The following is a 27,642-nucleotide window of genomic DNA, read 5'->3' on the forward strand; positions in this document are numbered from 1 at the left end:
GCGCACGTGCAGACGCGTCTTATGTTCTGTTCAGGATGCGAACTGGGCTCCAGAACGGATCCCGTTCGCATCCCAAAGTACCACTGTATTGCAATCAAGCAGAAAGAACAATGCCACGATAGTTACTCAAACCGAGTTCACACGCCTTACCTCAGCTCAGCACAACTTCATATGCACAGAATCCTAGAATTGTAGAGTTGGAAGGGACCCTGAGGGTCGTCTAGGCCAACCACCTGCAACACAGGAATCTCAACTAAAGCATCCATGACAGGTCTCTGCTTGAAAACCTCCAATGAGAGTCCACTACCTTCTAAGTGAGTCTGCTCCATGTCAAATAACTCCCACTATCAGAAAGCTCTTCCTGATGCTCATTCAGAATCTCCTCTCCTGCAACTTCAATCCATCTGTTCAGGTCCTACCCTCCGGAGCAGGAGAAAACAAGCTTGCTCTATCTTCCATATGACAGCCCTTAAGATATTTGAAGATGGCTATCATATCCTCCTCTCAGGCTCCTGCCTGCTGACCGGTTGTTTATTTATCAACCACACCTGTATCCCTGTATTTCTCTTCCAAAAAGCTCAAAGCAGCACTGGGTTGCTCTCTACTGCCAACGATCATCTTGAAGGTTAGGTTGAGACAGACAAACTGGTCCCAGATTCCCTTGTGGACTGAGATTCAAACCTAAGCTTCCCTGATCCACCTCCAATATACTCATTCCGGTTATCGCAGGGGTTGCTAAAAACAGCACCAGGAATTCACATTAAATTACAGCTGCACTGTTGGTAGGTTAGATAGAATATTTCCTTAATACACCATGGAATATTGCCATAACTAAGACAAGGAATAGATGTGGAGAAATTGGAGGGGGCAGGTTTGAAGTCAGGGTATTATTTCTCTGCACTGGGGGAAAGCTAGGCACCATTCCAATACATCTGCGCTGGCTTCCCAACGTTTATGAATCACATCTAATTGTATCCTCCATCAAAGCCGCTTCCGATTTTTACTCAAGTAGTACATCTTAAGGCTTTATTTAAGATCCTTCTGGCAGGTGACCTTCATCACGGCACGAGCTCCTTTCAATCAATGCTTTCTTGCCAGAATTAGCTGCAAACCCTTTCAGAACCAAAGAACAACTTATGTCTTAGAACAAACACTAACAGATATGGACACAGGCAGACATCTACTTTTAGTTGCCACTGAAACCCAGCTTTTCCTCTCCCAAGTTTGCAGGAAGGCATGGACACATCTATGTGCAGTGGTACCAGTGGTACCCTTAATTTGTTCCGGAGGTCCGTTCTCAAGCCGAAACCGCTCGTAACATGAGGCGCGCTTTCGCTAATGGCGCCTCTCGCTGCCGCCGCACGACTTCCGCTCGCGTCCCAGGGCAAAGTTCACAACCGGGAGCATCTACTTCCAGGTTAGAGGAGCTCGTAACTCAAAGCATTCGCAAGGAGGACGGTAGGTAACACGAGGTTTCACTGTACACACATGCTGCATGCATGTAGAATCATAGAATCATAGAATCATAGAGTTGGAAGAGACCACAAGGGCCATCGAGTCCAACCCCCTGCCAAGCAGGAAACACCATCAGAGCACTCCTGACATATGGTTGTCAAGCCTCTGCTTAAAGACCTCCAAAGAAGGAGACTCCACCACACACCTTGGCAGCAAATTCCACTGTCGAACAGCTCTTACTGTCAGGAAGTTCTTCCTAATGTTTAGGTGGAATCTTCTTTCTTGTAGTTTGGATCCATTGCTCCGTGTCCGCTTCTCTGGAGCAGCAGAAAACAACCTTTCTCCCTCCTCTATGTGACATCCTTTTATATATTTGAACATGGCTATCATATCACCCCTTAACCTCCTCTTATCCAGGCTAAACATGCCCAGCTCTCTTAGCCGTTCCTCATAAGGCATTGTTTCCAGGCCTTTGGCCATTTTGGTTGCCCTCCTCTGGACACGTTCCAGTTTGTCAATGTCCTTCTTGAACTGTGGTGCCCAGAACTGGACACAGTACTCCAGGTGAGGTCTGACCAGAGCAGAATACAGTGGCACTATTACTTCCCTTGATCTAGATGCTATACTCCTATTGATGCAGCCCAGAATTGCATTGGCTTTTTTAGCTGCCGCGTCACACTGTTGGCTCATGTCAAGTTTGTGGTCAACCAAGACTCCTAGATCCTTTTCACATGTACTGCTCTCAAGCCAGGTGTCCCCCATCTTGTATTTGTGCCTCTCATTTTTTTTGCCCAAGTGCAATACTTTACATTTCTCCCTGTTAAAATTCATCTTGTTTGTTTTGGCCCAGTTCTCTAATCTGTCAAGGTCGTTTTGAATGCACACACGCCCAAAAACAGCCTAAATGGACACCATAAAACCAAATTCAACTGAACATTTCCTCCGCTACAAACGACGGAGAAACCTTCCCACCTCAAAGTGGAGATTGCCATTTGCAAATAATGGAAAGATAGACAACACTTTCTGGGGCAAACAAATCGAGCAATGCTATACCGAGATCATAAAAGCCATTCTGATTCAGAGCCAAGCTTGCTGTTTGCGTGTTACATCCAGAGTAAGGGTGAGAACACGACAGACAGGAAGTTGCTATGTAATGAGGTAAGAGAAAGTAGCTTCAAGTGCCAAGGGGAAGCATTTGAACTTCGAAAATGGCCTAATTTGCAGCTCAGAGGCACGACAGAGCAATGGGAACAATGATTTTGTTCCTGGAAAAAGGGAAACTACATTTTTCTCAATACAGTAAACCTTATGATTAAGGCTGCTGAAAACAACTGACTTTGGAGTTTAAGAACACAAAGCGAGATTTTCACCTATGTGGGGGCAAGCTCTGCTATGAGGCAGAGTGAGGCAGCTGCCACATGCCTTGCACCTCCAAAACTAGCCTGCTTTCCAAGGTATGGCGGGGTGGGGGGATGTTTTTCTGTCACCAACAATGAAGTAACATTCAACTGTCAGTCCAGTTGACTTCTGCACATGGAATGAGGGCATTCTTGGCCTTCACCTCAGGCAAAAAGAAAATGTATTGGGTCAGCCCTGCACTGAAGATTCATACTTTATGCAGAAGATGAGCAGATATATGCTACAAACTTAATGGCATGGCTTCAAACTGCCTCAAGCAATGGTAGGTTTTATGAGCTTGCTGAGAACGGTTTTCTTCCTTAAAATATCTTCAGGCCGCTTTTCGGGGGTGAATGCCCACACAAAGAAGCTGACAAATACATAATGGATAAAACAAAACACAAGCGCTAAGAGCCTGAGTGCTTCTGACAACGAGCTGAAAATCCTGGTCAGGCAGGAATTGCGAAAAGCACCAGGCCCTTCCTCGGCTGAGAGCCTGATCTTCTTCCTGACACACTTGTAATCAGAGATCAAAACCGTGGAAGCAGATTCAGATCCTGGCTTCAAATCTTAGTTAAAAGGTAGCCCTGGTTAAGGGTGGCAAAAGACATTGGGAGCCAGCGGAGGGGGAAAAATTGCAGTTCCAAAACTCCCAATCTTCTACTGCATGATCAGTTTTTTCATTTTTAACTGTGGATGGTTTTCTTGTAGGTTGCATTTAGGCTTGTTATGAGGTTGCATATTTGTCGTATTTTGCACCGTCTAAACTTTGTCCAGGCCGCCCTGTGTACTTTTGCAGAAATGTGGGATATAATTTCATAATAAATAAAAACAACGAGTCCCCTAGCTCCGGGAAATATGACTTAGGCCCAGGGAAAGCATTAGCTTGCCAAAGCGCACAGTCAGAAGAGGAGGTCCGCCAGAGGACAGTTTGCAAGGACTCCATCAAATCTGAAGTCATCCTTGGCAAGCCAGTTTGAAACTGGCTTACATTAAACTATGGTCCCAGAACTATCATTGACGTATACACTTTGCTGCTTACTTACCTCTTTAACGTGAGTGTGAAAAGACACGGACATGTCCAAGAGAATCTTGCGTTGCTCTACACGCCGAACAAAATCTTGAATCCGGTCTTCCAACTGGTGTGCCGCCTGATAAATCTCTTCGGGGTCACACTCTCCTGTCTGCGCCAGCTGCTCAGCTGCTTCTAGCAACTTGTCTGCATTGGTGTATGTATTCTACAGAAAAACCAGGGCAAGGGTTATTGCAAAAGGGAAATTTCTGCAGGAACCTACCGTATTTTTCCATCTATAAGACGCCCCCATGTATAAAACGCCCCCTATTTTGGGGGACTCTGATTTAAGAAAATGGTGGGAGAGGTAACCATGTATAAGACGCCCCCAAAATTTTGACATTATTTTTAGGGGGGAAGCCTAGTCTTATACACGAAGAAATACGGCAATCTCTACCATAATCTTACAACACATCCATAGGAAGAGATTCCCCCAAGTTTACAAAAAAAAACCAACAACCCACAAGCACCTGATCCACTGAAGTTTGTCATTTTCATAGCTAACTTTGTTCAGTTCCTCTAAATTTTTGTATCCAACGCATGGCACAGCCGTTCAACATTCAAAGAGCTCCTGGTTGCTGTTTCTATTTTTTATTCCACCCTGCTTTGGTTTCTGAACGTTTTGGAAGTCGAACGGACTTCCCGAACAGACTTCTGGAACGGATTCCGTTCAACTTCCAAGGTACAACTGTATTATGAATTGTTGGTGTTTGCAATGTTGTGAGCTGCCTTGGGCGGGTCAGCTCAGAAAGGTGGCCTAGCAATTTGGAAAACAAATCTCTGCCGAGAACACAAGACACAGACCAGGAGCACAGAACTTAGAACCCACTGACAAGAGCTATTTCCAAACTGATGGGATGTCAATGGCACATAATCCTAGATGAATAGTTCTTCCACACCGCCACCATGAACATCAAGAATGAAAGAAAGGAACTCCAGAACTGGCCGAATTCCTGGCTGAATTCCAGTGCTTTATATTTGAAACACAAACAGTTCTGATTAAACTCAATGGACCACAAAAGTAAAGCTCTGTCTTAATAAAGACGATCAGCGGTTTACAGATCTGTTTTTCGCTAGGTTGCTTGTGATGTCGTTAGCCATAGCTTCCTGTTCAGGGAACTACTTTTAACGTGGTGGGAATGTAAAAAAGTAAAGAACTTCTGGGAAATGATATATAATGAGATGAAAAAGATGTTGAAATGTACATTTTTTAAAAAACCAGAAGCATTTTTACTTGGTATTATAGGTCAGGACATTAATAGGCAAGATGTTAAATTGTTTTTACATGCAACAACTGCGGCAAGAGTATTGTTAGCCCAGAAATGGAAACAAGAAGAAATTCCAACGAAAGAAGAATGGCAGACGAAATTAATGGACTATGCAGAATTGGACAAAATGACAGGAAGGATTCAAAACCTGCAGGACCAGAGATTTACAGAAGATAGGAAGAAGTATATGAATTATTTGAAGAGCAACTATAATCAACAAATTACACTAGTAGGACTACAAGAAGTTTTGTAAGGAGAAATATACAAAGTGTTACAAAGTAGAAAAAGATAGAGATACTGGTTATGAGTTTGAAATGTAATAGGGAAGATAAGAAATGCATACTGAGAGATTAGATTGGAAAATTTTCAGACAGGATTGATGGAAGTCAAAAATTTGAATAAGATGTAAAAGTATGTTTAATTACTGTTGAAAATGATATGTTAAAAAAACTAATAAAAAATTATATACACAAAAAAGGGGGGGGGGCTACTTTTAACGGCTCCTAAACAAGCCAGGATTCAGAAGCCAACTTTAAAATCATGGTCAGCTGCAACTTCTTGGTTTGAGGTGCAGTGGCTGGGGAGCCGCGATGTACCGGCAGCTCAAAAAATTCGCGATGTGAACGCCATGCTGGTTCAGACAATGAATCGGAGTATCGCCCAGCTCTGTGGACTGCTGCTCTTTGCACGATATATCAGCCAAAATTCCAAACTATTCCATTATTTTTTTTCAAGGCTTGCAGTACATTATTTTACAAGTTAAGTTTCGACATACTAAAATGAACATCTCATGGGCGAGTCCTACCTGAGCCACTTCTTCGAAGTCTTCATGGCGTTTCTGCAGCGCTCTGGCTCGATGCAACGATTTACCAACCCCTGTGTGTTTGCTAAGGAAAGCTTCTCCATGGTTTTCGATCCAATCCAGCACCTGCAAGAAAACATCAGCATGAAGGAATCCCAATTATCTGCTTACAACGCGGCTCAAATGGCATCTACTGCTGCTGTAACGAACAGGGCAGATCAATTTAACCACAATCAAGTTCCAGGTTTATCTAAATTCCTTCTCCCCAAAATATCCCAAAAGACCAGGACAGGCAACATTTTGTGTATATAGATCTATATCCAAATCCAAATAAAAGCCAAGTAAAAATCAAATTAAAGCCTAGTGATTATTAAAACTCCCAACTCAGATTAATCTGCACATAAAAAAACCTGCTGCATAGAGGCTACATTAAAAACGATCCGCAAAGTGGTTGTCCACCACACAGATTTGTGGCAATTCTCTGGCTAAAGTCTGCAGTGACGTCAAAAAATAATAATCTCAAAACTCTACAGTGAGTCAACTGGCCATGCAAGAAGCTGCTGCAGACATGGACTCAGTATAATTCGGCAGCTGTATCGTGCGCACTGGACCTCAGACTGTCAAGTCTCCAAAGGGAGAGATACTCCTTGGAGGGTTTGAGAACCAAGCAAGAAAAATATTTCCTATGGGGTTAGGTGTCGCTTGAGCTACTGAATCCAATGTTCTGGGCTGCCATTCCTATAGTCCCCAGCCAGCACAGCCATAGTTTAAAACATCTGGAGGGCATGAGGTTGGCAATGGCTGATTTTTCCTAAGCTGCTTTGGGAGGATCTATGATCCTGAAAGGCAATATAAAAGGAACTTCATTCAATCAATCAATCAATCAATCAATCAATCAAATGTACTTTCCATAACTGAAAATCCCCCAAACATGCCAGGATTCTCAATTACATAGAATCATAGAGCTGTAGAGTTGGAAGGGACCCAAGGGACATCTAGTGCAACCCCCTGCAATGCAGGAATCTCAGCTGAAGCATCCATGGCAGATGGCCATCCAACCTCTTGAAAACCTCCAAGGAAGGAGAGACCACAAACTCCCGGGGGAAGACTGTTCCGCTGCTTAACAGCTCTTACTGTCAGAAAGTTCTTCCTGACATTTACTGGGAATCCCCTTGCTTGTAACTTGGAGCCATGGGTTCAAGTCCTACCCTCCAGAGCAGGAGATAACAAGCTGCGCCCTCTTTCATGTGATGGCCCTTGAGATATTAGAAGATGGCTATCTTCTCTCAGCCTCCTCTTTTCCAGGCTAAACATACCCAGCTCCGTCAACCGTTCCTCATAAGGCTTGGTTTCCTTTATCATCTTGCTTGCCCTCCTCTGCACACGTTCCAGCTTGTCAACATCCTTCTTAAATTGTGGTGCCCAGAATTGGACAGAGCATTCCAGGTGTGGCCTGACCAAGGCACATAGATGCTGCACAGAGTGAGAGCTGGATCTTTGTGAAGCAGCAAAAAGGCAACGGCCCCATCGAGTACTAACTGCATAACTGCTAATTCATATAAAATGTCCATATTACTCCTAAGAGATCTCATAGCTTGTTGTTGTGGCCACCTACACTACATTCTACTGATATGATGCACTAATTGCCCTTCGAAACGTACACACAGTTTGTATACAGTGATGGCAAGGTGTAACAGGCCTTGCCAACAAATATCTCATGTGAACTAAATGTGCACGCTACAACATTCCCCAGAATCCTTTGCACACTCCAAGGTCTATATGCAAGGCCTGCTTGGCAGACAAGTTCATACAAAGCCTTCCCTGTAGGCGTCACATTTGAAAACCAGTGAAATTAAGTAGAACTGTCTCTTATCCTGAGATGTTGCTTTGCATGTCTAACCATCAAATGCAGGGCTTTAATTGTCTCATCGGGCAAGAACTCTGCTTTCAATACACATCGGGCCCCAAAGTTTTTACTAATCAGAACCTACTCAGCAGCTAAACATTCTGGGTTCTGGAGCCAACAGACACATCACAATGCTATTGCAATTAAGACGGTAACAAAAGCAAGATGTTCCCCTACTCCACAAATTCTCTACAGATGCATCATACTGGCAGGCTCCAGTGCAACTGAAGAGCTCTTCCTTAAAAGCAAAGTTTAATTCAAGCCCGTCCAAGTAATATTTTCAGGAATTGCATGTAACGTTAAGAGCCAACTTCCACCCTGGAGTCTGCAAACACAGCGAAGCCTCATTCATCAGACATTCCGCTTCTGCTTATATTAGTCAGAGATATTATACAGCCTTCGGGCAAACATTCATTCTACAGATTCTTCCCTGGTTGACTATAGCAAAAGCCTTGAGCATTAGCCAGAAGTTCAACCATTGTTCAAATTAGAGGAAAAAAGAGAGCACTGCAGGTCTGCGAAGGAGGAAGAATGAAGAACAAAGGAAGCAGTTCTGCGCAAAGGAAGAAAGGATGTCTTCAAAAACTGCACTATAATTTTGAATCGAGCATGCGGTTTTCTATGATGGTTCAAAAAGACTAGTCCAAATGTAAATAAAGTACCTGGTCTCTTTACCATGGTTAAGAGGTCAGGAGTGTATGGAACAGCCATGCAGAAATTCTCCTCGTGCAGAAATTCCCACTGGCGTTTTAAATCATTGTTAAGGCTGCTGGTGGCGTTCTGACTAACCCTGGTTTTTTCTTAACCAGAATTTCCTAACCAGTCAACATCGTTAAGATATTAGGAGCAGGTCTCCCTGGTCTGCCCCCAAATCCTTCCACCTAAAAATTCCCCATTGCTTCAAAAGAAACAGATGTAGTTTTTATGAGTGTGTATATATCCTTGCTATGAGCATTTTCAGCAGCTTCCTGAATAGCTATTGGAACTTATATTTAGTTTTCTAAGCCACATTCGCTCTCCAACAACATGGAGCCAGATGACATCATTTGCTTAGGGACCAGGCAGCAGAAAAACCCATTGCGAAATAAAGCTTGTTCATCACGTACAATTTAAGCTTCAACTATTTTGTATAGTGTTTCATGTTTTTTTTTTTTTACTTTACAGGTCCCTGGCTGTAGGATGAAAAGATACGGTGCTTGAAAGCTAGATCTGGAAGAACTTATCATCTCTGCTAAATCCTACATGCTGAGAAGATGTAACCTATTTGCAGTCAGTGAGAATGTAGCGCAAACTTGATTAAAATTTGGTGAGCTATCAGGCCAGATAAAAATTGATCAAGGGGGCTCTGTGTGTGTGTGTGTGTGTGTGTGTGTGTGTGTGTGTGTGTGTGTAAGGAGGATATGAAACTCTCACACCTAGGGAATTCATGTAGGGTAGACATGGGAGCAGAAAGTGGCAAAACATTACAACAGATGACGCTTTTGCCCAAACAGTGAAATCACTCTGGGTCTCTGCATTCCTCGGGAGGTCAATTTTTGATGGATTCAAAGCCACCCTAATTCATCTGATAGTCACTGATGCAGATGACAGGCAACCGCTGCTTTCAACAAACTGGTATGTGCAGATCAAACGATATGACAGCAGTGCCACTTTCAAAATTACACCTGTCAATTTGGTGACAAAATAAAACCGTTTCCTTTCCTCCTCTCCCCACCCCCCTTTTAATCCACCAGTAGGAAATGCAGGTGTGAATGTGGGAGAAGCCATTTGTCAGGGAAGAGTTACAGCATGGGCTCCTGATGTAAACGAAAGCCGGTGAGGCTTGGGGAGGGAACAAGGAAAGGAGGCATCTCAGGTTAGTGGGTCACCTTAGTCATTTTTATAATTGTCAGAGGCTGCATGGCGCCGACAAATGATCTTGGGGAATAGGTCCCTAAAGGGATCTTTTGAAGCTGCCTGACAAGCTTGGCAGGGGCTTCCCCTCCATACTCCACCGAGAGGCCTAGACATGCCTCACTTACTTTGAAGAGGCTGGAAGGTCCTGGGAGATTGGCTGGTAAGGACGACGCAGTGACAGGTTCTCAAAGTACTGCTTCTTCCTCTGTCAGTCCAGCTCTGGTGGCTGACGCTCAAGTCTTTTACTTAACAGTCAAACATGCCCTGTCCATGCTATCTTCCTTATTTATTCCACTAACTTGTGTTGAGAGGTACAGAGTTTCTACTGCCACATCACCAAAAGCGAACAGAGGTGTGTTTCTGCGTGTGATCTCCCCCTTCACCCAAATGCAAGATCCCCAACTAGGCTTTTCTTTCGTCACCTGGCTGGGAATCAACTGTCTCCTCACTGAAAGTTTAAGTTCAGTCCTTTAATATTGCACCCTCCTTTTGGAAGACTCCCGGTTTCCTTCAACTGAGCGTGCTTGGAATTTTCCACACAAAATTTAGTTACTTGCTCTGAGAAAGGTTGAGGAGAGGAGGCACGCGAGGCCTTCTGTGGAAGCCAAGATGTAAACTTGTTTTTACAATTTCCCTTAAATTTAAACCAAATCTGCCTTCATCATACATGCCTTGCTGCTGTACAACTCAGAAAGTATAGTATTCACGTGCATGTTCTGCAATATGAAAGTACAATGAGGATGCACAAGATTCTCAGGTTGTAGGCCTCTAAACACTCAGCCAGAATCGGCCGCCATTTTCTTTTCTGCACTAATGGCTTACTGTATAGAGAGTGCCAAATATCCCCATCCATCAATAGTGTGCAGTAATGTTCTCCCTTCTCAGCTGGAAATTTAAGATTTGTTCTCGGCCTCGGTTTTCAATTTTAGCTTAGTTTTCAATAAACTGTCCATAATCGTTTTAGGTAAAAGGTAAAGGACCCCTGGGCGGTTAAGTCCAGTCAAAGGCAACTATGGGGTTGTGGCGCTTATCTCGCTTTCAGGCTGAGGGAGCTGGCATTTGTCCACAGACAGCTTTCTGGGTCATGTGGCCAGCATGACGAAACTGCTTCTGGTGCAACGAGACACTGTGACGGAAACCAGAGTGCATGGAAACGTTGTTTACCTTTCCACCGCAGCGGTACCTATTTATCTACTTTCACTGGTGTGCTTTCGAACTGCTAGGTTGGCAGGAGCTGAGACAGAGCAATGGGAGCTCACCCCGTCACGGGGATTCGAACCACCGGCCTTCTGATCGGCAAGGCCAAGAGGCTCAGTGGTTTAGACCACAGCACCACCCGCGCCCCCAATAATCATTTTAATCGCATCTCGTGCCCTTGGCTAACTGAAAGGGGTTCCAAAGCACACTGGCTGAGAACTCTAATCCCTCCCCCCCCCAGTTCTCTTCTTTTCTTAGTCAAAGGGAATGTATAGGAAGCGGGTGGTTTTGTAAAAATAAAATAAAAACCCCTTGCAAGCATCTGCAACAGAACATCTCCCGGCCCTAGGAGCCATGAACTGACCTGCTGAACGTCCTGTTGGAAGACACACAGCTGAAGCCGCTGATGCAGGCGGACCTTTCGATGCTGCCAGATGTTCTCCAGCTGCCTCTGGTGATGCAGCACTTCGTGAATAACATCTAGGGCATGGTGCACCGCCTTGGAGTAGTTGGCGGAAGCGGTTAAGGAGTCTGAACTTCCAGGAGTCAAAGGCCGTTGCAGCTTGTCGAGCAGCGACTTCCCGTCTTGGCTCACCTGTTCAGCGAGACAAGAATTTAAGAGCTCACCTGCAGGCTACGCAAATTTCCAGGATGTGGCACTAGAATTTCACAGTCGCTTACCCATCTAACGATGAAGGAGAATATCTCCACCTCAAGCACGGGAAGCATGGCATTACTTATTATGGATGGAATTAAAAGGTGACTATGTTCAAAGGAGGGAAGTACAGCTTTTCTCTTTCAGCCACAGTCCCATTCGCTACAATAAATTCTTCTTCCGGAGCAGGGGTGGAGAAACCTGTGACCCAACCCTCCAGGTGATGCCGAACTACAATTCCCGACGATGAGAGTTGTAGTTCAACAATGTATGGATGATGATGATAATAATAATAATAATAATAATAATAATAATAATAATAATATCATCTTAGGACCCACTCTATTTTTGTGATTGTAAGTTGCTCTAAATGTTGGATTTTAAAGCATTGCAATCCTGCTTGGGACCTTAGGGTGAAGGGCAGGTAATATATTAAATAATAATAGTAGTAACCAGTAGTTCTGTAATAGTAATAACAGGCAGCCTTGTTTAGGGAAGTTTTTAACGTTCAATGTTTTATTGTGTTTTTAATATTCTGTTGGGAGCCGCCCAGAATGGCTGGGGAAACCCAAGTAGGCGGGCGGGGTATAAATAAATAATAATAATAATTGTTGTTGTTGTTGTTGTTACCACCACCGGTTCCCCATTCCTGCTCTCAAAGACCCCCCAAGCAGCAGGGGGTTGGGGGGAGGGAGAGAGACACACACAGAAACAAGGAAGGTCTGTGGAGTATGGGGCGGGGCACTGGGTTGTTTTTATTATGTATTTTGTGTTTTTATATTGTGATTTTATGTTGTAACCACCCTGAGACCTGTGAGTATAGGGAGGTATGCAAATTTAAGTAGCAGCAACAACATATGGTCTCTTGAATCCAGTTGTATAAAAGCAGGCACCATTAACAACCCAGAACTTTTCAAACACAAATAGCTTTGTCACCCTACTTTTCCTGAATTTTTAAAAGAAACATTAATTGCAGGATTCCACCCCACCCCTTTTACGGAACACGAAATATGGTTATCATCCTACAGCCTTCATCTTACAAATGATTCCATAGATATTTTTTAATAACTTGTTAAAAGGTAATGGTCGTATTTAATTATCTCATCTACCATTGAAGCGGACCCAAAAGTAGAGGGGTGTGTGTGGATACAGTGGAAGAGTCAGGCCCTTTCCAAGACTCCTATTCCACTTACAATTCCCAGAGTTCCCTGGGAAGAGGGACCAATTGTTGAACCACTCTGGGAATTGTAGCTCTGTGAAAGGAACAGGCCTCTCCTAACAACTCTCAGGACCCTAAAAAAACCTACAGTTCCCATGATTCTTTGGGGGAAGCCAAAATTGTTCAAAGTCGTGCAATAATAGTGTTTTAAATCTACAGTGCAGAAGGGGCCTTAGTTTCAAGAACTCAATACTTTACATTCAATACATAATATTTAAGTCTGAGGAGCAACAGGCAGTTTAGATGCAGCATCACACAATTGTGGGAAAGTGCCACCATTGTCAAATAAATTTATTCGGCCAGTTGTTAGCTGTCATCAGATAGCTACACATTAGGCCAAGTGCAGCAAGCATTTCAGTGTGTTCCAGCTGTTGTATTATCGCTGAACTTTAGCATTAAATGGTAAACCCTCCAAATTGTCTTCATATGGTTAGAAGACAATTGGTTCTGACAAGTGCCACCACCAGCCGAACCCATACAAAGCACCGAAGCAGCTTCCTTTCTGCAAAATGAACCTGTATACGACAGGTGACCAAGCAAGCAGATGAGAAACAGCACACAAAAGATAGAGAGGGGGCACAAAAATGAGGCCTTCTAGCTGACAAACATCTCCCAAAAACAGAAGTTGCTACAGGCACCTGGAGGCTTTTGACTACATGGTGGGTTTTTAAGGCCTGGGCGTTAAGACATATTTGGCAAGGAGTGTCAAGAATCAAGATTGCCTCTCTCTGAATTTTGAAGCCATACAGGAACTGAGTCTGCTCGAAACCGATTTCATTGAAAAGTTTTATCGGCATCTAGCCTGACTAACTGAATGCATTTTGCTTAGCTAAGAATTCCAGCCTCACCAGGCTGAGTGCTTGAAGTGGCTTTGTCTGCAGAAGGACGGAAAGTCTTCAGTAAACCTGGTTCCTTTGCCCATCTATCTTCAAAGAACAGCCAAATATGAAGTATGACAGTGGTGGCAGCAGTAATTTTTCACTCAGTGATCAATCTGATGCTTGAGTGAACACATCTTTTAGTTACAATTTATTAAAGTTTATTGAACATGAGGAAAAAAACATGGTTGCCTTAATCTTCATAGCTCCTTTTTACATTATGTAGAAATGGGGTCTAATTTCTTTCTCGCTTCACGCCAATGACAATAACAGACTCTGTACCCTGACTGTACAAGCTTGCTTACTTCCCTCCCTCCCTCATGAAACACATTCTAACAGATTAAAGAATTGGTTTTTCAACACAACGTTGCTATCTCTTGGGAGTTTTTGTTTTTAATTGGGGGAAAATCCTCCCGAATTAACATGACTGAAAGAGCAATGTCAAATAGCTGTTTAATACTGAGAGAAATTACAGTCTATTACTGGATAATAGCACTAAAAACTGTAGCTAGGTGATATAAATGTCTGAATGTTCGTGCACAATAAAAAAAGGTGTTAAGATACAGCAAATTGTAGTCAAGGAACAGGGGTAGGCAACCTAAGGCCGGGGGCCGGATGTGGCCCAATCGCCTTCTCAATCCGGCTCATGGACGGTCCAGGAATCAGCGTGTTTTTACATGAGTAGAATGTGTCCTTTTATTTAAAATGCATCTCTGGGTTATTTGTGGGGCCTGCCTGGTGTTTTTACATGAGCAGAGTGTGTGCTTTTGCATCTCTGGGTTATTTGTGGGGCATAGGAATTTGTTCGTTTTCCCTCTCAAAATATAGTCCGGCTCACCACATGGTCTGAGGGACGGTAGACTAGCCCCCTGCTGAAAAAGGTTGCTCCAGAATATCTGGAGGGCACCATGTTGTTGAAGGTGAAAGGAATGGCATGGGGAAGATGTGGACCATAGCATTCTCCCATGTTTAATTTTATTTTTTACATCCTCAGCCATCGTAAGGACCTCCTGCCTGCTGAAATGATACAGCCTGATTTGTGTGGGACTGCCGATTCACAGTTTCACACCAGGGCTAGAAGAAGAAGAGAAGAAGAGTTTGGATTTGATATCCCGCTTTATCACTACCCGAAGGAGTCTCAAAGCGGCTAACATTCTCCTTTCCCTTCCTCCCCCACAACAAACACTCTGTGAGGTGAGTGGGGCTGAGAGACTTCAAAGAAGTGTGACTGGCCCAAGTTCACCCAGCAGCTGCACGTGGAGGAGCGGGGAAGCGAACCCGGTTCCCCAGATTACGAGTCCACCGCTCTTAACCACTACACCACACCGGCTCTCTATCGATGTCCTGTCAGCAGTAGGCAAACTGATAAAGAGTGCCGAGTCGGGTATTAGCGTATATCTGGAGCTCTTGCCCCTCTCAGATACAGAGGGAAAGTGTGCCTGATATTAATGAGGATAGTTAAGGTACGCCAGGGCTCACTGGCCCCTCTGCATTTGTCAAAGCCTTCTTTCTCTTGGTTCATCTACTCTTGAAGGAAGCTAAATGATCAAGGGCATACTCAGAGTGCCGGCTCAATTAAGCACCTTGGTAGCACCTTTTTGCCCCCAATTACACACAATGTGCTACCCATTCCTAGGTTCAAGCCCATAGCAGCTGATGTGTGTATTAAGGGGAGGGCTCTGCCCAAACTGCTTTTGCTGTAGACACACAGAGAGATGGGATTAAAAAGCCCTTCGCCTGGGCCTGTGCTTGCGTAGGTGTGAATGAGTGGGCAGAGCTTACATTTCTGGCCTTTCTGCCAATGCAGAGTTGAAAAACAGTGTCCCCAATACAGGTTAGCTGCTAACCAGCACATATGGCAACAAGTCGACACCACCATATTTCAGAAATATCCTGGGTTTTCGTTTGAAAACATTTTTAGAGACTTGACGCCTCCCATCTTTCACAAGACTCTCACTTTATTATTTTAAAGATGCTGTATGTGATATTTATCCAGCTAAAAAGCACAGTGTATCTGTTTTGCTTTTAAATATAAATCTAGCAGCCAGGAGAGGCGATGCACAATTAGTACAGATTTTATTTCGCTCCTTCATCTCTGCATTAAAAGGAACTGCAGTAAAATAATGGCGGCTTCGGAGGCGAAAACTTTCCCTTCTAAGTGACTTTGCCTTAACGGTAAACTGATCAGCAGTCGCTTGCATCTCTTAAGTGTTCTTCATCTGTCTTGTACACAGATGCTGCCATTTTGCATTCGGCACTGAAGTTCCAAGGATAGCACAGATGTTGGGTCCACTACTATAATTGGTTCATGGCTCTTGCCTCTGCTCTCTAAGACCACCCTCTCTATCTTGTGATTGGGGAAAATTGGATTGTCATACCTTGTTTGACTCAGTGCATCTGGAAAATCCCCTTTCCCTATGAGCGGCCAGATTCAAATTCACCTATCGCCTCAGATAACCCTTTCCCCCTCAGGAATCTAAGTCTTGAATTATTTGTCCCCAAGAGACCACATTGTTCAGTCCTCATGAGGGAAGATTGATCCAACCCCAATCATCCCTGTAAACCTGAAGAAGCATCTTCAACCCAGTCTTTCAGTCTGGACACTGAGATCCAGCTCTGAGGGTTTTCTGGTTCCCTCACTGCAAGAAGCGAGATCCCAGGAAATCAGGCAGAGGGCCTTCTTGGTAGTGGCGCCCGCCCTGCAGAACGCCCTCCCAACAGATAAATAACTATACAGCTTTAAAAAGGCATCTAAAGCCAGCCCTGTCCAGGGAAGTTTTTAATGTTTGACGTTTTATTATGTTTTTATATCTGTTAGAAGCTGCCCAGAATTAGGCTGGGGCAACCCAGTCAGATGGGTGGGGTACAAATAATAAAATTTTTATTCTTATTATCGCCCTTCCATTGCCTCTCCAATCCTGCTCCCTCACCTCATCTCTCTTCGTTGTTGTTTTTTGCATTAGTCAGGAACCTTAAAGGGACACAAAGCTACATACTCTCCTTGAGGAAACTTTTATTCTTTTGTAACTGTATAGGGTAGGTTCTTAAGAAACCTCGTTACTTACTCAGGGCAACAATCCACTTGTCAGAGTTGGTCCACAGGGGACATAAGGTTTCCACACTCTTGCCCTAGAGCATCTTCCTGCTGTGAAAGCTTACTACAGAGAGCTGCTTCTTGGACGGCAACTTCTGGAAACCCCACATATAGCCGACGGCACACAGCGCATTTATGTACTGAAATTATAGCAAAGCGGTGATTTCATCTCTGGCGCTGGGGGTGAAGGAACAGCAACTAGTTCACCCAAAAGGCTGGGATTTTGAGGACCAGGGAAACGTAAGTAGTTCTGCTAGAAGGAGCCACTACAATGGTTCTCACAAAAGCAGTGGGGTTTTCTCCCCTCTTTTGCCACCCCAACTTGCTCTAGGGGGTCGGGAGGACCCCCAGAACATAACATAGGGCGGAGAGGTCAATAGGAAATGCTTGTATTGAAGAACGTATGTTTATTCAGTGCAGACTTCCTCAAACTCAGCCCTCCAGATGTTTTGAGACTACAATTCCCATCATGCCTGACCACTGGTCCTGCTAGCGAGGGATCATGGGAGTTGTAGGCCGAAAACATCTGGAGGGCTGAGGTTGAGGAAGCCTGATTTAGTGCAACACTGAATTCCTTCCTGCATCTCCATCATTTGACTCCAGTAGAGAAACAGTGGCCACGGGGCTCATTTAAGGTGTTGGCTGCCTCTTCTAGAGGGGGGAAATGACTTCAGTTTGTATCAACATGCACTGTTAGAAGAAGTGTCCTTTTTCCTCTCTACCAAGATAGCTCCGAGTCAAAGGTGCAGCGTTCATATTTCAGCTACAGATGGCAAAGACTGACTGAGCAAAACTAGGGATTATTTTTGGTGCGCCTTCAGAGGCCAATTCTCTCCCTACTCTTCAAAGCCTCCAGGAGTTCTGAGATCGGGAGCAGACTGCAAACTCCCACCTAACTCCCTTCGCTGAAGGCAGATAGTAATGTGAGAGGTCACGTTTATAACTCACAAGGAGCAAAGACAAAATTAAGAAGGCAGGAAATGGGCTGGGGTTGAGGAAGGCCAAGGCCCACCTTCCTTCAGGTTTTTTGCTTTTGGAGAACAGGTGGAGTCATGATGGACCGTTATCCCAGAAGAATGTGAGATGTCACATTTGTATTTACACACAATCTGATTGTCTCTTGATAAACAGAAACCACTTTTCTCCTGCTCTGGATCTCTTGGGTATAAGGGTGGATGTTGTACACACAATATTTTTGTTTTTTCACAGGTTTGTTTGTTTAATATAACGGTTGGAGAATAGAAGCATGGAAAATACTTGTTTCAGTGTTCCTGCCCACACACTGAAGTTAATCGAAAGACAGGCAAGATGGATACTGAAAGAAATTGACTGGAACATTTCAACCTGAAAGGATAGGCAAGTGAGATTAGATCTATGCCTCCTCTGGCCAGTACAGTGGTACCTTGGGTTACATATGCTTCAGGTTACATACGCTTCAGGTTACAGACTCCTCTAACCCAGAAATAGTGCTTCAGGTTAAGAACTTTGCTTCAGGATAAGAACAGAAATCGAGCTCCGGCGGCGCGGCGGCAGCAGGAGGCCCCATTAGCTAAAGTGGTGCTTCAGGTTAAGAACAGTTTCAGGTTAAGAATGGACCTCCGGAACGAATTAAGTACTTAACCTGAGGTACCACTGTATACAGAAACAAGGCCAATAATTTACTAAAACAAGTCTTCAAGGTTATCATTGTCAAACTATATTGAGGGACACTAATAAGCTGACGGGTGTCTGAAATTGGTAAAGAGGATCACAACTACCCAATTCATGAACAAAACTATCATTCTACTTGCCTCTTCTCAGGCTTCCACAACAATTACTGTGAGGATTTAGGAAAAAGCAGTTGGGTGTGGAGGGAGGAGAAAAATGCAAAGAATGTTCTGTAGTCAAGAGCTAGAGAAGAAAAAGCACAGAATGGAAAGCTTTCCAAGTGTAAAGGTAGAGCACATTGTAAGGGGCGACAGGGGGATGGGGACTGAAGGCTGCCAGGAAGAGTGAAAAGTCTTACATTTTCCCAAAAGACCAATTGATTCTCCTACAGACCATCCTAAGTGTGAAGCTCAGCAGAAGAAGCTGTCCACATATCTCCACCAATCTCAGAAGTTCAAGGAGGGGCAGCCCAGAAGAAGGCTTCTCTCAGGTATCCCCCAAATTGTGAAATTTACTGTCTACGGAGGTTCATTCTGCTTTCTTCGTATCTCTTTACCCTTGCCTTTGACAGCTGAAAAGTATTTGTGACCCACCTGGAAACCGGAAATTAACCTGATACCCATTGTGCATGGTTGCTTGGTTTTATTTTCAATAGTACTGTTTTCGTTGCTTCTATCTGCCCTGGGACCTTATGGTGAAGAGTGGGTAACATCATCATCATCATTATTATTATTATTATTATTATTATTATTATTGACAGTAATAACAACAGCAACGTCCCCTAGCAAGGAAGGGAACCTGGGTAAATACTAAGTGAACCCATCACCTCAACAAATGCGGTGAAATTCACAGGTCAGCTGTTTTATTGACACAATACATCTAACAACTATAGCACCTCTTCCCCGCCAAGATAACGTGAAACAAAGCCAGCATTTGTTGTGAGACCCAAACCGAATGATCAAATCAATGCTGCATCCATGAGGCAACAAGTCAAATTAATTAATGGCATTATGCTTGCACACAGCCCACAGAAAAACAGCATGAAATGTCCCTAGTAGTATTCAGCCCTTAGGGCCTTTCACACAGAAGCAAATCTGGCTTTGCTACAGATGCACTCTCAACAGGGTGCTGCAGCCAATCCCAGCTCCTTCCCAAATCAGCAAATTCGTATCGCACACGTTTGCAAACTGTATGCCTGACATTTGCACTACGCAGCTGAAACTGTACACTTAAAGCATCTTTGTGTACACTTAAAAAGCGTAAACATTTCCAGAAGAAAAGCGGGGTTAATCTGTCGTAGCAAAAGCAGCAGAATACTCTCCAACGTAAGGTCCCCAGATTTACAAATCAGTCCCCATACAAAATCCACTGAAGTTGAAAAGTGTCCCGGGATTCATTGAAAAAAATCTGGTAACCTTACTCCAACACGTTTGTATTTATTATTAATATCATGAGTCTATTTGTATGCTGATAGAACCATGTTTGTGTTAAATACGTATTCTGTATTTGACCTCCTTTGTAACATTTTATTTTGAAATCTTTAATATTTTAGTTTTCTGTTCATTATGTTACTTTGAACTTGTATGCTTTATATTTTACTTTCTTCAGTAAAGTTTAATTCTGGATCATTTTGTTGATGTTTTAATGTGCTGTAAACCGCTTTGAGATTTTTCTTAAAAATATAAAGCGGTATAGAAATGAAATTAATAATAACGATGATAATGGTAATGATAGAACCATGCTCAATGCAGCACAGTGACATGCGGAATAAAAGTTAACAACATTTCAAGAAAATGAATCAACAGTTGCGAAACAGGAAATGACGTTAACAAAAACCCACTCTTAATATCAACCAAGAGCAAACCAGTATTTCATGCTAATGAAGGCTGAAACAATACCTAACAATAAAATACAGAACACCCAAGCAGCAACAAAAACAATGGGCCCTCCAGGAAAGGGAATGGGGCACAAGCTTTTGCAAACTAGACCCCATTTCATCAGCTGAACCAACTGTTATCCTCAATTGGAAATACAGGTGGCAACCATTTTGCATACATCCAATTGACCTGCGACTGACGTGTGGGACCCAGAAAAGGGCAGTGAGAGGGCAGAACAGGGGCATAAGGGGGCAGGCTTATGCTCGCCCCGAGAAAAGCATGCGGGGGCCAGGAACGGAAACCCCACACAAAATGGTCACTGCCTGCATATACAGTGGTACCTCAGGTTACATATGCTTCAGGTTACAGGCTCCGCTAACCCAGAAATATAGTACCCCGGGTTAAGAACTTTGCTTCAGGGTGAGAACAGAAATTGTGCTCCGGCGGTGCGGCAGGCCCCATTAGCTAAAGTGGTACCTCAGGTTAAGAACAGTTTCAGGTTAAGAACGGACCTCCGGAACGAATTAAGTTCTTAAACCGAGGTACCACTGTACAAGAGAAGTAAACAGCGGACATATTATTTCTTCTCTGCCCCAAGTACCTCTGTTTTCACGTGTGTGTGCCGTCGACTGAAGATAACACTGCATGTATCTAATGAAGCAGTCGCCAATCCCCACAAGCTTATGCCTTTATAACTGTTATTCTTTTGGGTGCTGCTTTTCGGTGCTAAAAAGTCAAATGTGTGAAGCAGCCCTTGCATTAGATTAAGTCCGACAAACAATCCACTTAAAAATAGGGGCAGCGGTGTTACCTACCTCAGAATATGCCAGAGTAATGTGCTCATATATTCCTTGGTGGTGATGGATGGAGTCCTCCAAGTCCTGAAGTTCTGAGGGGAGATCTACCTCTCCGCAGGCCTTGCACCAGGAATCCACATTACTCATGTACTGGAAGGAAAGAAAATCGTAGTTATTTGCACCAGAACGTAAATTGAGAGATTGCATTAGGCTTTGTGCATAACATTAGACAAACAAGGGTGAATCAAGGAGCAAACTAGCCCTCCTGAAGGCAAGCTTTTTATCCGCCTGCCTTTAAAACCCTGCACTCTTCTATCCAGAAAACGCTCAAGTCTACGAGGAATAACAGGAATGCCTTAGGAACCTCTTCGGCTAGCTACTAGCATGAATTCAGATTCGTTTCTGCCCTTGCTTAATCCAGATCAAAGAATAGGATGCCTTCAGAAAAAAGAAGGAAGAAGAATTACATATTTATTTTGCTATCCTCTGCAACGGAGAGACAGTTGTAAAAGAAAGGGGGGGGGGACATCGCTTGAGTAAAATGAGAGCTCTTTTGTTAAGCTGTGGAGGGGCTTGGGAGAGGAAACAAACACATATGGAAGCACTAAAGCAATCCGAAGCCAAACCTCAATTGACATGCGAAACAGGACAGTTCTAAATGCATCCAAAAATCTTTAAAGGGTTCAGCTGCAATTTCTGGCAGCAGAAAATCCTGTCGGATCAGGCAGCCCGATCATCCTCACTGTTAACACGCTCCCTAACATACAGAGTCATGGTGTTAGCTTATAATTCGTAGCCTGTTTTCCTGTGGCGAAAGCACTACAATTAAGCACACAGCAGAACGATGCATTAATAAGGCTAATTCAATTAGTCCCAGACTCCGCCTACATGTTCTATTTTTATTTCTCCTCAAGTTTACACAGAGGAGAACACTGAAAGAAAATAAAAGTCTCTCCCTCTTAATTATTTGGGCACTTATGCCACAACGACCAGGTGCACTTGGGGGACTGTAGACGCATCGTCCAATAGCAAGTTGGCTGCAAGCGATGCACCTTTTTTGTTCTGAAATTACGCAATGCCAACTTTTGCTTGTGAAACAGAAGCATGCTCAAACTGGCATTAGTACTGGGAGAACTTAAGGCAAGCACTATAACGCAAACTGGGAATGAGAAAGTTGGCTGGATGCCATGGGTAGGCAAACTAAGGCCCAGGGGCCGGATCCGGCCCAATCGACTTCTAAATCTGGCCCATGCACAGTCCGGGAATCAGCGTGTTTTTACATGAGTAGAATGTGTGCTTTTATTTAAAATGTATCTCTAGGTTATTTGTGGGGCATAGGAATTCGTTCATTTCCCCCCAAAAAATATAGTCCGGCCCCCCACAAGGTCTGAGGGACAGTGGACTGGCCCCCTGCTGAAAAAGTTTGCCGACCCCTGTCACCCAAATTCCTTATGGTGTTATTTTAATCTTGTAGGATCTACTAAAAAGCAGCAGCAGTAGCCAAGTACCGTATTTTTCGCTCTACAGGACGCACCTTGTTGTAGAGCCCCTTCCATTTCTCCTGCTGCTTTGCTGAAGGGGCGCTGCGCAGAGAGGGGGAGAATTTTTTTTTCTTGTTCTCCCCCTCTAAAACAAGGTGCGGTCAAGGTGCATTCACCCAAAGCCTCCGGAGCACAGCGGGAGTTACCGCTGCGCTCGGGAGGCTTCAGGCGGCTTACCTTGGAAGCTTGGAGAGTGAGAGGGATCGGTGCGCACTGAGCCCTCTCGCTCTCCAGGCTTCAGTGAAGGCAACCCGAAGCCTCTGGAGCGCGGCAGGAGTTCCCGTTGGGCTCTGCAGGCTTCAGGTTCCTTTCTAATTCCCTTCAGGTTCCTTTCAAATTTCCGCTGCGCTCCGCAGGCTTCCGGTTCCTTTTGCTGAACCCAAAGCCTGCGGAGCTCAGCGGGAACTCGCGCTGCGCTCCGAAGGCTTCAGGCGGCCATCCCTGAAGCCTGGAGAGCGAGAGGGGTCAGTGCGCACCGACCCCTATCGCTCTCCAGGCTTCAGTGAAAGCAACGCGAAGCCTCTGGAGCACGGAGGGAGCACTCCCTCTGCGCTTCGGAGGCTTTGTGTTGCTATCGCAGAAGCCAAGGTGCCTGCATTCGCTCCATAGGATGCAAACACATTTCCCCTTAAATTTTGAAGGGGAAAAAGTGTGTCCTATAGAGCAAAAAATACAGTAATCGTGGCCCAGAGCTGGGAAGCAAACCCGATCCTAAAACCCTCAACTATCTCCAGCAGAAGGAGGGGAAATTGACTGGCTTTACAGAGGAACCTGCCTCCTGGTAGACCGAACGCATCGCCAGTATCTGAACTCACAACATAGGTAAGCACTAAACCCCTTGAAGATGGCAGATGAAGAACCTGCCATTGGGTCCTGTCCAATGCCATCTACCTCAACTGGCAGCTGGCTTCGAGGTCTCTCTCTTTCCCAGTCTGGTGAGCTTTCTGCTAAAGACCCCAGGAACTGACTTTTTGCATGCAAACCATTTATCCTAAGCTATGACCCCTCCCCAAATACTTAGCATTTATCACCATCCCTATACAGCAGCCCTGGGCAGGTTGTGATATCTGAACTCAGGACCTCAGTTCTCTCTGCAAGAGATAGTGTACCTGCTCAGGGCTTTCCTTTAGGTGAGGAAAGATTTGAATCTAGGTCTTCCATGTCTTATTAGCCACTGCTCCACCACAAGCAAAATCAACCCAGTTCCATGTTCGGTTTTGGTACAATGTCGCCCAACTGCGCCACATTCATCCCTCTTTTGCTCCACCAATAGCAATATACTATTTTGGCAGATCGCAGCTATTTTATGTGCAGCTATTTTAAAAAGCTGCCCCTGCCAGAATTGACTATTCTTTTTTTTTTAAATATACATTTTTATTAGTTTTTACATATATTTTCCAAACAGAACATATCATCTCATCTCATGCAACATTTTGGCTATTTTAGCCTGAGACTTCCATCAACCACGTCTAATGATTTTCAAACCTCTTAATCTTACATTTGTTATCCTAACTATTACTTCTAATAACCCATAGCTTAAAATCCAGCCTCATAAATATTTTCTGCAATATTTCATATACTTCTTATAGAACTATATGAAATATTGACTATTCTTCACAACTACTGAAGGTATAGAGACGCCTGCTCTCCTTTAATCTGGTCCTCCTCACTGTTTGAGGGGATAAATCACTCCTACTAAACTAGCAAAAATGTATAGAACTGCTACAAACATGTGTTGGAAATGTAAAGAGAAAAAGGCACTTTCTATCATATGTGGTGGACATGCAAGATAACTAAAGCATTCTGGGAAATGTTTTACAATAAATTTTAAAAAATGTTTAAAATAACCTTTTGTGAAAATACCAGAAGCCTTTTGGTTAGGAATATTAGGTGCAGAAATAGCAAAGGAGCAGAAAAGACTATTTATGTATGCAACGACAGCTGCGAGGTTACTTTTGGCCTAGAGATGGAAGGAAGACAAAGTCCCTACCAGAGAAGAATGGCTGATAAAGATGATGGACTATGCTAAAACGGCAAAAATGACCGGGAAGATCAAAAATCAAGAAGACAACAAATTTAATAAAGAATGGGGGAAATTTATAAGTTTCCTTAAAGAACACTGTAAACAATTAAAAACATTGGCAGGATTTTAACAACACTTGTAATGTAACAAGAACTGTGTTAAAAATGAAAGTTAACTGATAAATGGAGAACATTATACAACGCAGTTGAAAAAAGACTTACAATGGAACCCAGGGAGGGGCAGAGGGAAGCTCAAGGATTCAGGGAATCCTGAATGTATGTTTATGATTTTCATTTGAATGTTAATCTTAATAAACGGAATAAAAAGAAAATCACATCTAGAGAGTCGAATACAAAACTTCAGCCGTAGCAAGTCAAAGAGAGCCGCTCCTTATATTTCACTCTTCCGTTTAGCTCAATAAAAGGACAATTAAGTAACACCACCAACTATAACAGAAACAAAACTGACGGGCAACTCAAAGCCGAGTTTGCAAGTGAGCAGCTCATTCCCTTAAGGAAGACACGCTCTACTTATAGAGACAGCCCTCCAGGGGATAAGAGGAACATTTATGCCTGCTTCTCACTAAATCAGGTTTTTAATTCACTTGTGGCTACGCATAACTTAGAACTGTTACTTTAAATAGCTGAGAACGCCTGCAGCTAGAGACCCTAGTCAAACGCTTGCCTCAGGTTAAACTTTTAATTTTAATCTTGCATCCCTGCGTCCTCAGCTTTCAAGTTATCCTCTACAATCCTTGCAAAACGTTTGATGGATAATGTAGACGGTGGAACTATCATGATGCCATTCAAGATGCTGGAACTTGATTGGGACAAACAACTACTTTTGCTTATGCTTTTTTACTCACCAGCCCACCGGCCAAGTTCCAAGACCAAGTTCCAAGACCACGTCGTACGTTTGACACTTAACAAGGCACCACGTTTTTTTAAAAAAGTTTATTTATGGCTTGTAAAGGTAAAGGGACCCCTGACCATTAGGTCCAGTCGTGACCGACTCTGGGGTTGCGGCGCTCATCTCGCTTTATTGGCCGAGGGAGCCGGCGTACAGCTTCCGGGTCATGCGGCCAGCATGACTAAGCCACTTCTGGCGAACCAGAGCAGCGCACGGAAACGCCGTTTACCTTCCCGCCAGAGTGGTGCCTATTTATCTACTTGCACTTTGACGTGCTTTCGAACTGCTAGGTGGGCAGGAGCTGGGACCGAACAATGGGAGCTTACCCCGTCGCGGGGATTCGAACCGCTGACCTTCTGATCGGCAAGTCCTAGGCGCTGTGGTTTAACCCACAGCGCCACCCGCGTCCCTATTTGTAGCTTGTAGTGACCACCAATTCCCAAAGCAGTTACAGGCAGGCTTGCCATGAGATCCCTCTACTTGCCCATGCTTTGAGGATGACCGGGCAGACCTATGCAGCTTGTGTGTGTTTTGCTGGAGGGAAGAAGAAAAACCAAAATCAAGACAAGGATTTCCTTGTTCCTTCTAGCAAAATATAGGAGGTGTTACGGCTACAGTGAGGATGTGTTGAGGAGCGATGGCCCTCGTCCCTTGTCCAAAGCAAGGATCTCAAGTCAAACGGACTTGGAGCAGGTTGAGGATCAACAGAACCTGCTGGAGCAATGGAGCAATGGAGAAACTTCTGTAACAACAATGGGATATCAGCTTCGCCCAAGGCATGACGGATAACAGCAACAACTGGGGGAAAGAAAGACATAACATCTTACAAGGACAGGAGGAAACACCACGGACAAGATAATTGCGACACAGAGGAAGAACAAGGATATAGTTTGAGCTCCTCACTTGTAGTTTTAGAAATCATTTAATGTGTCAACACAAACAGAAGTTATGAATACTGCAGTTGTTGTGTAAGGGATTATTATTATGACTGAAATGTAATGGAAATTTTGGAACACAGAAATAAAGCAAATAATCAAGCCATCAATTCTAGCTTGTGGGGGGGGGGGCACCTTATCTAAATCATATAATTTGGTATTTGAATTATTGGTATTAACAATTGCATTATCAGTTGGCATTGTTATAATGAGGCTATTATTGGGATGTAATTGAAAACTAATAAAAATTACTCTAAAAGAAAAAAGAAACCAGGAACTCACCCTGTCCCAAAGCCCCTTTAAGAGGCAAACATACAAACTGGGACTCATGAGAGGCAAAACCCATTTCAAGATTAAATGAGACCGTGCATGCTCAGTCTGCTGTTGCCGCCGTGCAGAATTACTGACCTGCTCCGATTTCTGGTGGAAAATGGCCGACATGTCCAATAACGTACTTCGCTCATCCAGCGCTGCAGCAAACGCTTTCCATTCCTGCTCCAACTGGCTAGCGATCTGCTTGATTTGCTGCGAGGCGTAGTGACCGGATTCCACCAAACGGTTGGCTACAGACATGATGCGGTTTATGTTTACATACACATTCTGGATAGAGAGGAAACAAAACACATTAGACAAGAACAAAAACACATTATACAGTGGTTCCGCTCCTTTCTCCTGGGCCGTGTCCAGAAAGTGGTGGTGGGGGATGAGTGTTCAGACCCCTGGGCTCTCACTTGTGGGGTGCCTCAGGGTTCTGTCCTCTCCCCCATGCTTTTTAATATCTATATGAAGCCGCTGGGAGAGATCATCAGGGGGTTTGGGTTGGGTGTTCATCAGTATGCAGATGATACCAGCTCTACCTCTCTTTTAAATCAGAACCAGTGAAGGCGGTGAGGGTCCTGTGTGAGTGCCTGGAGGTGGTTGGAGGATGGATAGCAGCTAACAGATTGAGGTTGAATCCTGACAAGACAGAAGTACTGTTTTGGGGGGACAGGGGTTGGGTGGGTGTGGGGGACTCCCTGGTCCTGAATGGGGTAACTGTGCCCCTGAAGGACCAGGTGCGCAGCCTGGGAGTC

General features: G+C 44.1%; 1 protein-coding gene across 8 annotated transcripts in view; it reads right to left on the bottom strand.

Moving 5' to 3' along the window:
- Positions 1-27,642, bottom strand: part of TRIO (trio Rho guanine nucleotide exchange factor) — a 263,757-nt gene that overhangs the window by 143,743 nt on the left and 92,372 nt on the right. For all 8 annotated transcript variants that reach the window (XM_081014562.1, XM_081014564.1, XM_081014565.1 and 5 more), the window contains exons 7-11: positions 26,978-27,169; positions 21,180-21,311; positions 11,359-11,589; positions 5,999-6,121; positions 3,900-4,091 (exon numbers count right to left, since the gene is read on the bottom strand). In XM_081014562.1, coding sequence (XP_080870688.1) covers positions 3,900-4,091; positions 5,999-6,121; positions 11,359-11,589; positions 21,180-21,311; positions 26,978-27,169 — 870 coding nt within the window. The remainder of the gene's footprint in view (positions 1-3,899; positions 4,092-5,998; positions 6,122-11,358; positions 11,590-21,179; positions 21,312-26,977; positions 27,170-27,642) is intronic.

The sequence above is a fragment of the Podarcis pityusensis genome (assembly GCF_964106645.2).
Source record: "Podarcis pityusensis genome assembly, chromosome: 7".
NCBI lineage: Eukaryota > Metazoa > Chordata > Lepidosauria > Squamata > Lacertidae > Podarcis > Podarcis pityusensis.